The following is a 14,089-nucleotide window of genomic DNA, read 5'->3' on the forward strand; positions in this document are numbered from 1 at the left end:
TTCCTAGTTTGTTTACTTCTGGTTTCTGTAGAGCGCATGCGTGTATTTATAGCCCTAGATTTATTAACTTCCGGAAAAATATATTAGATTAAAATAAAAGATCGCCTTTAGTAAAGGGAACTTGTTTTGATACATAGATCAAATGTATAGCACAATTTATATATTTTTGATAGGTGAATCTTTTCTCTGAATGCAAGCTTACAAACAACATGAGTATGAGTAAAAGCATTCCATAAAATGCGTCATTCGCCTTGACAGACTTTTCAACCTTGACCTTTGCATCTCAGACAAACAGAATTATCGAAAACGTTGGAGTGCCAGTTTAGTAATTTTTCCTTTTGCTCTGGGTGGGCAGCTAAGCCACTAAGAGAATGTATTCTTCATGTAAGGTATTAATATGATTTCCATACATAAAAGTTTTACTGTAAATCAATTGAATTTTATTTTAAAACACAGACAAGTTGAAGTTCTACTTTTTTCAATTTTTAGTCAAGCAAGGAATTACTGTAGTGTCTGTAGATCAAGAGAATTGTGAGAAGAAACAACTAGGCCTATTTAATTTTAATCTTGTATGCCAGATATTTTGAACTCCTGAATTGTTAAGGGTGGTGGCAATGGAAATGGCTATAAGGCACTGCTAATATTAAACCTATCTACCAATCCATATTATACTATTATTATAGTCTAACAATGAGTAACAAACAAAAACCATGCAATTCTTTTTAATGACAGTACAGTCTGCCAGTGGTCAGTAAAATGTAGCATATCAACTGTTGATCGGAAATACATTGGCCTAATTTAAAGATTTCAAACATTTGATTTGAGATCATTTGTGATCGAAAGCTTAATTATGCCTTTGGTTTGTTTTACCGGTACCAGGTCTGTTGAATTTAATTAAGGAACAACAAATAACGGTAGGCCTACTGATAATTTGTTTTTTATAATCTGTAAATTAATGTTGTGATCAAAATAGTAACCCACATTATAAGTGTTACCATTTCTTGGCAAACTAGAGGTAGGTACATGTAGGCCTACTGGATTCAACATTTTAGAATTCTGATCTTCATGTAGTCTATATCAATATGTACAAACATTGACTACTCCGTTTCAATAAAAACAAGAATTCAGAATTTTTTTTTTTAACTAATTAATAAGGGATAATAATTTTGAATGGTTTGACTGATATTTTTGGTTTTACTTTTAGTATCCATGTATATGGTACAACTTACATCACATTTTCTTCCTTGGAAGATGTATTAGTCTATAGGACTGGTGCTAAATATGATAGCTCTCAGACTAAGGGACTGTATATATTGTCTATATTAATTACGAACTGTTCTACTTTTACTTTTTTCAGATACCAGTATGAAGATGTAACTTGTAAGATAAAAAATATATGGTTAAAAAGATTATAAGAATTTACAGAGTGATACAACTGAAGTTTTATAGGATATGGAACAAGATAAAAATAAAGAAGAAACTGCAAAAAACAGAACAACTGTTAGTAATAATAGTACACCTGGTGGTGGAGCCAGTGCAAGCCAAGGAGGATCATCGGCAAATAACCATGGCGGAAGTTCATCAGCAACATATGCCAATCAACCAAGTTCTGGTAATACATCACCATCTTCTAAAACCTTTACTTTGTCAACTTCACCAACCTCATCACTCACTGGACTCACATCTTCATTAATGGCGACAGCTAATTCAAGAGAAGCCCATCTGAATCCCATGCAAATTCCAATAAACAGTCTGCTGGGTGCTATTACGACCAATCCAGTCAGTGCCAATACTGGAAAATCTGGAACGGCATCATTGACTAATTCTCCATCAGAATCTTTACCAATAGTTCCTGTTCCAGTATCGAGCTTCTCTCCAGATAATCTTCATCAGCCTCAAAACAAGGGAAACATTCAGTATAACTGGCAAGCTGCAAGAATTAATGTTAAAGAAAGGCTTGCTTACTTGTTCAATACTGAAATTATGTCAGACATTCATTTTAAAGTTGGAAAATCACCAAACCAGGAAATTATACCGGCACATAAGTTTGTGCTATCAGTGGGAAGTGCCGTTTTCGATGCTTTATTTAATGGTGGCATGGCAACTACAGAAACACTGATTGAGATTCCTGATGTAGAGCCATCAGCTTTTTTGGCACTCTTAAGATTTCTTTATTCAGATGAAGTTCAGATTGGACCTGAAACTGTAATGACGACACTGTACACAGCCAAAAAATATGCAGTACCTGCTTTAGAAAGGGCATGTGTCGAATTCTTGAAAAGAAATCTCAGCAGTGACAATGCATTTCTATTGCTCACCCAGGCAAGACTTTTCGATGAGCCTCAGTTAGCGGCTCTGTGTTTAGAAACTATTGATAAGAATACAACAGAAGCATTGGCTGCTGATGGTTTTACAGATATTGATATTGATACTCTCTGTGTTGTAATGGAGAGAGATTCCCTTGGTATACGAGAATGTAAATTATTTGCTGCCGTTTGTCGTTGGGCAGAAGCTGAGTGCACAAAAAAGAATTTGCCACTAACTCCTGCAAATCAGCGTCAAGTTCTGTCGCGAGCTTTACATTTAATTCGTTTTCCTCTTATGACAGTAGAAGAATTCGCTGTTGGTGCAGCACAGAGTGGTATATTAGAAGATAGAGAAGTTGTAGAATTATTTCTGTATTTTACTGTTAATCCTAAGCCTAATATCAATTTTCTGGATGTTCCGAGGTGTTGTTTGACAGGAAAAGAACAGGTAGTGTCACGGTTTTGTCAGATCGAAAGTCGATGGGGATATAGTGGTACTAGTGATAGAATCAGGTATGTTTGAGAATTGGTTAGTGATCCCAAGCATTACCTAAAAAGCTTTTTGAGAATTGGTTAGTGATCCCAAGCATTACCTAAAAAGCTTTCTCAGGAAATTCATTAATAAAAAAATTATGTGTTGTTTATATTTTAATGTTTTAAATATATATGTTAGTAAATGTACAATGTACTGAGCATGTGCCCATAGATTATTCTTTTCCTTGAATAATCTCAGTTACATGTATTCCTATCTTAAAAAGATACGCATGTTAAATTTAATTTTATTTTGGACATAAGAGATTGTAATTCATGTGTTTTATTATTAAAAATATGAGAGTAAATAATTATGTTTACAGGTTTATGGTAAATAGACGTATATTTGTGGTAGGATTTGGTTTATATGGTAGTATACATGGACCAACGGAATACTCAGTTAATATACAGGTACGTGTATCTACATGTATGTTAAATATTATTAATGGAAAAAAGAACCCCCACTGAATAATCAGTTCTTATTGAATAATCAGTAGTAACTCAGTTTTTGAGCACTCATTGTATTGGTTCTTGTGACTTGTCTGGTAAGACATGTACCCTTGAAAGAATGAAATTATAGAGACTAACTAGTTTTTCTGATGGATCTATGAAAGCAAGGTTGTGTACATGTGAAAAACTGCTTAAATTATAAGTCATTGGTACAATAGTGCGATGTATATTTACATGCAGGCTAAAGACAAATAGGCAAAAGAAATCGTTTCATCTTACATGTAAATCTGTTATCAAATATATGAATGTATCCTTTGGATACAATATGTGAATAATTGAGTGTGACAATAACCTGACTGTTTTCAGATAATACATAATGATACTGGTAAAGTAATGGGAACTAGTGATACCAGTTTTCCATGTGATGGTACAACATCTACATTTCGTGTTATGTTTAAAGAACCAGTGGAGATTCTACCTAATATCAGTTTTATAGCCTGTTCTACGCTAAAGGTAAGTTAAAATGTAACAAATTTTCTACCTTTTTTTTTTACGTGTGAAGGAAGGATACCAGTTTACAGAAATAACTACTGACTGATAACCCAAAGCCATCTCATTTCCCAATGATTGGTTGGTTGGGCTCAACTATTTTCCATCTGTCGATTGGCTGAACTATTTTTGGGTCTGATCATTTACCGTTGGTCGGACTGAACTTTTTATGGGTCTGTTCATTTCCCTGTTAGTCGGCCAGGCTGAACTATTAGTGGATCTGTTTATTTCCCATCAGTCAGTCAGGCTCAACTATTTGTGTGTCTGTTCAGTGTTCACACGAAATTGTAGACTTATTGAGGAACACAGATGAGGACAATACAATGTAAGTTTACAAAAATGCAAATAAGGGAATTATTGTTATTTGCTGCTTCAAATGATATTATCTTTCATTTATCCCTTGTACAAATACATCCATATACTTTGGGTTTTTTTTCAGGGTCCTGATTCGTACTATGGATCTAAAGGTTTGCGGAAAGTAACACACGAGTCGGTAACAAGTGGTAAAGTCACTTTTCAGTTTACGTATGCTGCAGGCAATAACAATGGAACATCAGTAGAAGATGGACAAATTCCAGAAATAATATTCTATACATAACAATCACAACCACAACATTCAGAGAAAATGTTTTAAATATCATTACCATTACTTCTAAATAACATACTGTTAAATATTAACTTATTGGGTTCATGAAATTATTGATAAAATCTATTGGCCTATCTCTGATCGCTTCAGTACAGTTAATTGCATGTTACATATAAGTGACATGCATGTTAAATTGCATGTTTTTCAGTAGAATATACAGGGTGGTTGTTCTGAAATGATCTGCAAGTATGACAGTTTACATTTTACATGCCCTTGGTTAGTACCTACTATTATAGAATAATTAAACAATTTCAATATTACAAATCTTTTCTAAATTTTGACATTGATTAAGAAGAAAACCATTAAACTACTTACTATTCAGTAGATGTTTTAAATGGGAGTGTAAAATAAAGATGTAATTCAAATTAATACAAGCTTTACTTTTCTTGTTCTATTTTTAGATTTCAGTAAAAAATATATTTATAGTTCATTAGTCATATATGTACCTAGAATTATTTACCATAGTTATTGAAATATTATGCACTTGGAATGATTTACTTTTCTTAATGAAAATTATATTTTACCCACATCAGCACTCCAAATTTCTATCGGGGTTTACTAATTTAGTTTGATTATTATAAGTGTATCTTGCACCTATTTCAGTCTATAAACAAACTTAAATGTAAGACAGTAAAGGGAGGTAATTGTTGTCTCACTGATTTTAACTTGCTTTATGAAAGATAAGTAACAAATTTCTCCAAGTTATAATGTCCACAATTTTGATTAGCTTTTTCTTAAAATAATTTTTGAAACAATGAATTGTGTACTGAATTAATTAAAACTGCCGTTAAATACTGGTAGCATATTCAGTAGAGTCATCTGATGAGTGATTGTGCTTAATGTTTATTTTTACATGGAATGCTAGGAGAATAAATGGAAGGAAGCTCCTACACAGTATTAATGTACATATTTAATTATAATATCCACTCCTTTTAGTATAGTGCCCCTTGATTAATTTATACCCAGATTGTAGGATACTGTTCTCCATTGACTATGTTATTAATTGTAGGATACTGTTCTCAATTGACTATGTTGTTGATTTTATAAAAATAAGTCATACATGCTATAAATTATTTGTTATATATACAATACATACTGTAATAAGGTGTAGGATATATGTAAATTTAAAGATGAAATATATTTATTAATGCATTGTTTGTTATTGTATATAGTAAAACATGAAATTTTGTTGACAATGTCTTAATGAAATGTGTTTTGAAATTTCATACATATATACAATAATTTCATGGTTTAATATATAGATGATTAGAGAAATCCAAGAGTATGGTTGTAGTTATTGTACTAACGAGATAAATATTTTTCTAATGTTACCAATGTTTTCATTCAAAGTAAATGTGATACAAGTTTTTACCATAGATTTTTCTTCGAAATACTTCTTGTAAGTGAATTTATCTAAAGAACCTAATTTGTTTATTTTTGCATATTAATGGAGCTATGTAGCTTCAGGGAACATTCATTCTGTTCATGTATAATTTATAGAGCAGTATTCATTTCTCTTTGAGCAGTATATGCTCAATCAAACCAAGTTTCCTTGAGGTTAGATCAAATAAATTCTCCTCAAAATGATATTGGAAGTACATTCATTGTACGATGACTGTGTTGTCTTGCTAATACATTCAATATGGTTGTTTTATTATTCTGATTCTGGTTAATATTTTTGTCAGAAATTATTGAATGATATTCGGTCTTAGGGCCCGAAGGTCTTAAAGTGATAGTCAACACAACTGACATTTCACAATTGATTTTAGGATGTAAGTAGAATATTTGATTTATTTGTAATTATATATTATATCAAATAATTGCTTGTGTTTTTTTTAAATACAGAGTAATACTTCATATTCCTGCTTTTATGAGTTATTATTATGGTTAATTGCCACCTCTCATTATTTGTGATCCTGCCATATGTCATTGATTACAATGAATTTCGCTTTGAGTTAGTAACATCCATTCGTGGTGTAATTCCTGCTGTAAATGCTGAAGTATTTCTACCGATTTACTGTGCTCTTGAATCCCATACAAGTTATGAAATTCGATAATTTAAATGAATCCTGATCTAGGAAAGGATGTGAATGACAATAGAGAATAGAAATCTTTCAACTTCTGTAGCCAGCGAAAGTTTAGCCAATGATCTCCGGCACTTAATTGACCTGACAGGCTATCATAATCTCATCCTTTAAAAGAAATGCAAATAAACACACATAAGAAATTTATTATATTGAAAAATATAGCAGAATAGGAATAGACCAATTTCAAACCACATTGTTATGTCCCCCAAAATACACCGTGGACCCTCTACAGCCAATCCCTCCCCTTTCCCTGCAAAGCAAAAAAGTTGTCAAAGGGGTATCCTATATGCACTTTTTTTTACAGTGCTAGAAAATAATAACATATGACACAATTATATGGAATACAAGTTACTTAGAATTTTATTTATAACGGCCTTTCGACCAGCTTCTCTCGTCGAAACGTCACCAGAAATAAACTTATAAGTAACTTGTACACCCTATAACTGTGTCGTGTTATTATTTCCTAGGTTACGATATAAAATTGAACACCAGTTATAATTACACCACTAAACACAACCATAACCCAATGCTCAGACAACATGTGTGCTGGTAGGATAGACAGGACCTGCGTCAATCTCCAACTATCTTTGACAATGATGTTACTTACACTGGAAATGTCATCATTGTGAAGGAATTGGATGGTCCTCACTCATCTGTTGTTAATGGATTTTATAAAAAAAAAATTAGTTTATGAAATGTTGGAGATCGATTTCACACGGAAGTCTTAGATTTAAAAATGAACGACCCAAACCCTATAATCTAGTGTACTTGATAACAGCCCTGAAAACGTTAAGGTCATATCCGTCATTGTCACAACCATGCTGGTGTGTTTTTAGCACATTGGAAATTTTGGAGAATTTCGTTGCTGGGAAAATTGTCTCTTGGCTAACTTATCTTATCGCCTATCTATCAATGACTTTTATTCACCCTTGGTATCTGGTGATCTGTTTTGGAACATGTCTTATCAATATCCGGCCAGCTATTATATTCAGCAGATGACCAACCACGGGATTATTCTCCAGCGGACCTATCCTTCATCTCACGTCTGGACTAAAGGTACCGTATTTTATCTTTTAACTCAAATCATCGATTTGTACAGTAGAATAGACCAACAGTCTAAAATAATTATTATATTTGATCAAAACATTTATAAAAAAACCCCCTCGCCTTTAAATATCTCAAATTTGATAAATAGCCCCCATTGATTTTGAACGGTGTTCTATTTAATTTACAGATAGTGAAGATGACCCCGAAACAAGTCCTGGGATTATGCCTGTTAGTGTTGCTGGTTGGTCAAGGAACTTCCCTTTATCTGTTGAATAGACTGAGCTATTTGAGATTACCATCGTATGACGCTTCTTCTAACGACCAGGTCTATAAACTATTTGGAGGAACTGCCGAAGAAAGCGCTTATGACGCAAACGAACAAATTTTATACGTTGTTGGTAAGGAGTCTTGCATTAACGCATGTATAGCAAAAGGAAGGAGCGACCACCCACCCCTTGAAATATAAATTCCAAATAATAGAATATAGATTAGTCTAGTTCACATGTCATAAAAAAGAAATCGGGTATGAAATCCATCTTTTTAAATTTTGTATATTTTCTTGTGATCTCAAAACATAAGGGTAGCAACTTAATAAACATAAACAAAACAATACGTGCATGACTGATTGTGCACTTAGTAGGACTTGTTTTTTTCCTTCAAGAAGACAACCTCCTAAATTTGACCATTTTGCCTTCAATGATGCACAATCTTTCTGGATTGATGTTTTGAAATTCCACAAGATGTATGTGATTTGGCTGAAACTAATTTCAAACCCTGGCTGTGATTCCTAATATTCTGGGACTTTGAGGTGCAGTATACTAATTATCAACTAAGATGGAAAATGGTCCTATTAGATCAAATCATGTGTTGAAGAAAAAGTGAAAAACGTTTTCGACCCACACCTTCAATTAGGGACTCGTTTCCTTGGTAGGAAATTGCTTGCATCGTTTCAAAAAATAATACAGGTATCAGGATATGGAAACATTTTAATCTCGATTTTTGATTCGAACACAAAATGACCAACAGGTCGTTTTTCATGAAATGCCTTTGGCACACACTAGTCCGTTCGTCACTGCATGAGCAGCAACTTATCTTTTATGGCGACGTTAATTACTAGTTATTCTTATTCTAGTTTTTTTTTAGAGACTCAGAAATCAAATACCAACTTTAACAGACAGGCAATAATAACCTCCAGTTCATCAGAGTTTTTCAGAGAAATTAGCATCTGTAAAACGTCTCAGCCACAAGCTCAACTGTAATTTGTCTGTGTCTTTGGGAAGTTGAAACATAGTATATTTCTTAATCTACATTTAATATTGTATACATTTTATGTCCAGTCTTAACAGGTTATTAGTTTTTCTTTTGGTTATTTTCAGGTGAAGAATCTTATGTTCTTCATATCATTGATATGTCTAACCCAAGAGCTCCTGCAATTCTGATGGAACACCGTTTCCTGGTTACAGATGGGGTTCCAAGGGATGTAGAAGTCTGTGGTACTCGAGTTGTCGTCTCTCTGTCCTCGCCTGTAGCTGTTTATGATGGCCATGTTAAGTTCTTCCGAGCATATGATAGAGTATCTCAGACCTTTGCTTACGAGAGCCAGCTTCCAGGTGAAATATATGTTTAAGATTAACCACTCGGGTTGGCCTAACATTAATGTAGTCAAGCAAGATGTAGAATGAAGAATATGTGGGATTTCCGAATCCCGGTTCATCTGTACCTTGACATTTCCAAGACTTATAACATAGTTGTACACAAACACGATTCCCTTGTTCTTTTATGCGGAATATGGATATCATCATGGTTCGTTTTTACACTTAGTAGGTCTTAATTCCAGAAAACAACATTATCTGCCATTTCCCACACTGATAACATAACACATCGTTTCGTCTTCTTTTATAAATAGTTGGTGTATTTCCGGACAACATTAAATTTACATCAGGGTGCAGTAAATTGATTGTTGCTAACGAAGGACGACATGGTAAAGACCCATTCAATAGATTCAGCGATCCCGAGGGATCCGTGAGTATAATATCCATACCTACCACAGGAAGTCCAACAGAAAGAATCGCTGATTTCAACCAGTTCAATAGCAGGTTTGTTAAAATTAATCTATGGTAGAAAGTGATCTTGAATAGTCAACTGTCATGTCAATAACCGATTGCATGAGTACGAGGTCACAATTTGTCCTTGTTCGGGGCAACTTTTGTTTATTTTGGCTCGATTTGGCGTATTGTGAGTTGTGAAAATGATGGTGTCGTCTGTAAACAATAGGTCGTTATCAGAGGGTTTATTATATAAGTTAATATCACTATTTCTGTTTTAGACAAGATATTCGACACGTGTCTGCTTTCGCGCCAAATTCTGAAATAATGAGAGCCACATTAGCCCAAGATTTGGAACCAGAATATATTGCTGTATCGAGTGACGGAAATACCGCTTATGTTACTTTACAGGTAAGCATTTTTATAATCAGTATTACCCCATGGGCTTCCTGACGAGAGATCCACGAGAAAGACGCGAATATCCTGCTCAATTTTAATATGGTTCTTTGGTAATGCCCACAGGTAATGCTATACTAAATGCATCTGTTTATGTAGAATTACCGACCGTGCTTTAATTTACTATGTACACGCATTACCCATTTTTTAAAAGCAGTAAAATTAAGAACGCACAAAACCCACTTCATAAATAAATGTTTGTTTTGCAATTTCACAGGAAAATAACGCCATTGCACAATTAGATCTCAGGCAAGGAATAGTAACTCAGTTGTTCAATCTTGGTACTAAAGACTGGTCAGATCTCCAACTTGATGCTAGTGACAGGGATGGAGGTAGGTGATACTTTAAGAGCTATTGAAGTACATGTATATGTATAATGTTCAAATATAAACCCCAAAGGGGCTGCCTAACGAAAAGAAATGAATAACATGTAGTATTTCTTTCACAACAAGTGACTGAAAGTTAGACTCAATTCAGTTCTTGTAAAACAAGTTTATATTTAGTTATCTATCAATGTGATGTAAACATTCGGGTAATATCAATTTAAAATGTATTTATTTAATAGGTATCCACCCGCGATCTTTCCCAATCAGAGGTTTATATCAACCAGATGGTTTAAAGACATTTAGTATTGGTAGAAGAAACTATCTTGTAACAGTTAATGAAGGAGCCGTTAAATCTTATACTAAAGAAATTGATGGTTTGGTCTGGTCTGATGGGGTTCTAGCTGATAGTCTTGGAAGAGGTTCGTCATTGTCAAAACCCTCTTTTTAATCTGATTTTTTCGACGTTGATAAAAAGTTATGTGGTCAAACGTACATGTTATTACAGGGTATCATTGCGGTAAACGGCTTCAGGTGTACTCAATAACCCCGTTTACATTACAAGCGTGCCAGGAACGGTACTTGGCACGGCACGGTTAATTTTTTTGTAGTGTAAACGGGTCAAACATAAGCGTGCCGTACTGAGTACCGTACCAATCTGGCCCACTGTAATAAGGTGGTCTGGGCACGGTACCAGGCACGGCACGGTTAAATTTTCGTAGGGTAAACGCTATCCGGTCTGAGCGAGGTTTCAGTACGGAATACTGCGCATGCGCGAAACGAACTTTGACAGTTCTGTCATCAGTTCTGTCAAAATGGCTGCTCAAACTAAATCTACCATCATAATTGTTTTCATCCGGGTAGCTTGCATAGGGATTGAAATTAAATTTTCTGTGAAGAGTTCCACACTTGGCACGGTTTCGAGACCGGTTATTTTAGAGTAATGTAAACGGGTCAATTTCTTAAAATTTACCGCGGCCGGGTACCGTGCCCAGAACGGCACGCTTATCGCGGCCAAGTGTAACGGGGCTTTGGTCATGCTAGATTCAAAATACGCTGTAAGCACTCCACTACTTTTGCATCTTCGGTGAAGAATTTGTTTGTACTCACAGTTTACTGACGATATTTTTAATCACATTCAACACGTCATATACTATGTAAACGAGGGGCATAACCATGTGGTGACCCTATTTCACAAGCATTGAACTATACATATGCTGTAATCCTTTACAGGTAACCATCTGAACGAAATTGCAATTAATAACCAAACATTTATCAATGAACTTAGTCAAGACAGTCGATTGGGTAAGTCACGTATAGATTGGAAATGTTCAATCCTCTTTATTTAGAACCCAACCTACCTCCCCCCCCCCTTAATGTACTGCTAGAATTTTTACCAAGGCCTCATAAAATACACGTATCCGCTACGTTTATTTATCAGTTTTATATGCTTGTTAACTGCGGTATTTTGATAAGTTCCACATCCTGTTAGTGGGATGGGGGGTGGGGGCGGTAAATTCTTACGCTTTTCAACATATAGTAAAGGAAACATTTTAAAAAATGAAATGATGTTATCCCCAGAAATAGGGTTAAATTAGGGGGGTATATTTTCAGTGGGCATATACAGGGGGTTAATTGACTAGGAGAACAAAATTTCAATCTTTTTATTTTTTTGTACTAATTCTCCGGGGTTTACTCAAAATTGTGATTATCAACCCCCTTCCCCCTAATTCTATACATTGCTAATCAGGTCGATTATTGGTATCTTCAATTGATGGAGCAACTCTGTATGGCTTACAGTCGATCCATACTTATGGTGGACGAGGTTTCAGTATTTGGGAAACATCTAAAATGTCAGAACCTGTTTACGACAGTGCAGATGATATACAGAAAATCAATTCTCAAGCATTTAAAACTATATTTAATACCGATTGTGCTGCATGGACCAACCAATCACCAGAGACACTTAGAGATACCACATCAGATAACATGGTATGGCTTATATCTGTTTGTAAATAATTCAACAGAATTTGGTGACAGTGTGACTTAAAGCTTAGCTAATACTCTTCAAGAATGTTTTTCATTCAGTAATGCGTAATGGTACATCTGCTCAATGTTTTCCGTATTTAATTTTCATCTCTTATCAAAATTTATTTCTAGGGTCCTAAATTAAATGCGATAGATATAGTTAATGATAATGGCACTATATTAATGGCACTTGGTAGCGAGACTATGGGAGTAGTTTATCTCTATGTTATTAATACTACTACACTGACGCCAGAACTACAAAATGTAAAATATGAAGGTGGAACCAGTGACTTGTGGAGTGAATTGTACGACAATAGCAACGCAGGAAACGCTTACATCTCAGACATTGGGTAGGAATGTTTGTGGTTGAAATATTTTTCCCCGCTTTTTGTCGTTCATAGAGTGTGTAAAATGTGTAATAGTAAAGTGTATGTTTAATTTATTTATAATTTGTGTAGGTTTCATCAATGGGGTCGTTTTGGCTTCCTATTTAAATTCATACATTGACTGGCATGTGGAACACAATGAGAGAAACATCTTTGTGTAATATTTTATATTTTGTTCCAATCTGACCATTTCTCATTATTTCTGTTTCCTGTTATCTTTTCAGTATCATTAAGGCTTCTCAAAGTCCCAATAACCAAACTCTAGTATATGTAGTAAGTAACGGATCTGGATCTGTGGCTGTATATAGTGTAACTGACAAACCCAGTGTTAGCAATCCACTTGGTTAATATGTTATTAATTCATTTATCGCACACCCCTTTCATTCATCGTGAAATATATTTGTCTGAACAAGTTAAAGGTGTTTTGTTTTATATGCTTAAATTGAAATAAAAACTCTTACTCAATATACTATGGGGTGAGTTCTACTCTTCTAATCTGATGTGCTCCAAAACATTATACTTCATTTATGCTAGGCTCCCACTATCACAATTCGGGCTACAACTGAAATCGTGATTTTAGCCCTAGTGATCCTATCATCAATTGAGGTCATTCATGGCAATATTGAGGATCGTATGAAATGTATCTGAACCTATCTTCACGTATCAGATCGTGGACTCAGTAGTGACAATCCTATCGTAAAAACATTGCACGAGCCTGGGAACCTAGCATTACATTTACATGTGTTGAAATTTGATTGGTAATGCACTCATTGAAAAAATGCGATCTAAACAGAATTTTCTTCCCTGCATATGCTTCCGGGTATCGGACATACGACCTTCAGTATTGAAGATGTACATGGTATCCTGTCATAAGAGTGGCTGAATGCCAATATGGTACATGTATACATAATATTAACTGGCTTCAATCACTCACACAAGATATTTACAAACATATATTTATTATGTACAACCTGTTACATATACATTCTCCCTCTCCAGCAGATGAATATCATTGAGATATAATTCAGACACAAACAAACACCAGGATACATGTTAGGCACAAGTTGTTACAGGTATAATTCGAAATTGCAACCTTCATTGTGGAAGAGGTGCTATCCAGACAACATACTGATGGCCAGATTGCCAATCTACTAAACAGTCTTTGAGGAAAGTTTTATAGTTCATTTGTTCATTGATACAATCACCTTCTGCAAAAACATAGACATGTAGTCGTT

The 14,089-nt window shown here is 34.6% G+C and overlaps 2 protein-coding genes across 3 annotated transcripts; both read left to right on the plus strand.

The window, feature by feature from the left end:
* Positions 1–77: 77 nt before the first annotated feature.
* On the plus strand, positions 78–6,339 carry LOC126817670 (BTB/POZ domain-containing protein 1). Of its 2 annotated transcripts, none has more exons than XM_050544771.2 (5): positions 78–389; positions 1,358–2,819; positions 3,161–3,248; positions 3,654–3,800; positions 4,276–6,339. In XM_050544771.2, exons 2-5 carry the CDS (start codon positions 1,453–1,455, stop codon positions 4,432–4,434), a joined length of 1,761 nt encoding a protein of 586 aa, XP_050400728.1. In that variant the 5' UTR covers positions 78–389; positions 1,358–1,452; the 3' UTR covers positions 4,435–6,339. The 2 variants fall into 2 exon arrangements, with proteins under 2 accessions (XP_050400728.1, XP_050400729.1); XM_050544772.2 differs by having other exon boundaries at positions 78–384.
* Positions 6,340–7,812: 1,473 nt separating this feature from the next.
* On the plus strand, positions 7,813–13,286 carry LOC126817969 (mesenchyme-specific cell surface glycoprotein). Its single transcript, XM_050545143.2, has 10 exons — positions 7,813–8,014; positions 8,993–9,226; positions 9,523–9,712; positions 9,943–10,072; positions 10,335–10,449; positions 10,683–10,862; positions 11,674–11,745; positions 12,191–12,432; positions 12,601–12,818; positions 13,079–13,286. Exons 1-10 carry the CDS (start codon positions 7,813–7,815, stop codon positions 13,200–13,202), a joined length of 1,707 nt encoding a protein of 568 aa, XP_050401100.2. The 3' UTR covers positions 13,203–13,286.
* Positions 13,287–14,089: the final 803 nt, after the last annotated feature.

Source organism: Patella vulgata, chromosome 4, assembly GCF_932274485.2.
Source record: "Patella vulgata chromosome 4, xgPatVulg1.2, whole genome shotgun sequence".
Taxonomy (NCBI): domain Eukaryota; kingdom Metazoa; phylum Mollusca; class Gastropoda; family Patellidae; genus Patella; species Patella vulgata.

Bases quoted from the DNA above. Each gene is read 5' to 3' on its own strand.
- LOC126817670 (XM_050544771.2), top strand. From the start codon at position 1,453: ATGGAACAAGATAAAAATAAAGAAGAAACTGCAAAAAACAGAACAACT. The intron at 2,820-3,160 runs GTATGTTTGAGA...TTATGTTTACAG, and splicing joins GGTACTAGTGATAGAATCAG to GTTTATGGTAAATAGACGTA. The intron at 3,249-3,653 runs GTACGTGTATCT...GACTGTTTTCAG, and splicing joins AATACTCAGTTAATATACAG to ATAATACATAATGATACTGG.
- LOC126817969 (XM_050545143.2), top strand. From the start codon at position 7,813: ATGACCCCGAAACAAGTCCTGGGATTATGCCTGTTAGTGTTGCTGGTT. The intron at 10,073-10,334 runs GTAAGCATTTTT...GCAATTTCACAG, and splicing joins CCGCTTATGTTACTTTACAG to GAAAATAACGCCATTGCACA. The intron at 12,819-13,078 runs GTAGGAATGTTT...TTATCTTTTCAG, and splicing joins GCTTACATCTCAGACATTGG to TATCATTAAGGCTTCTCAAA.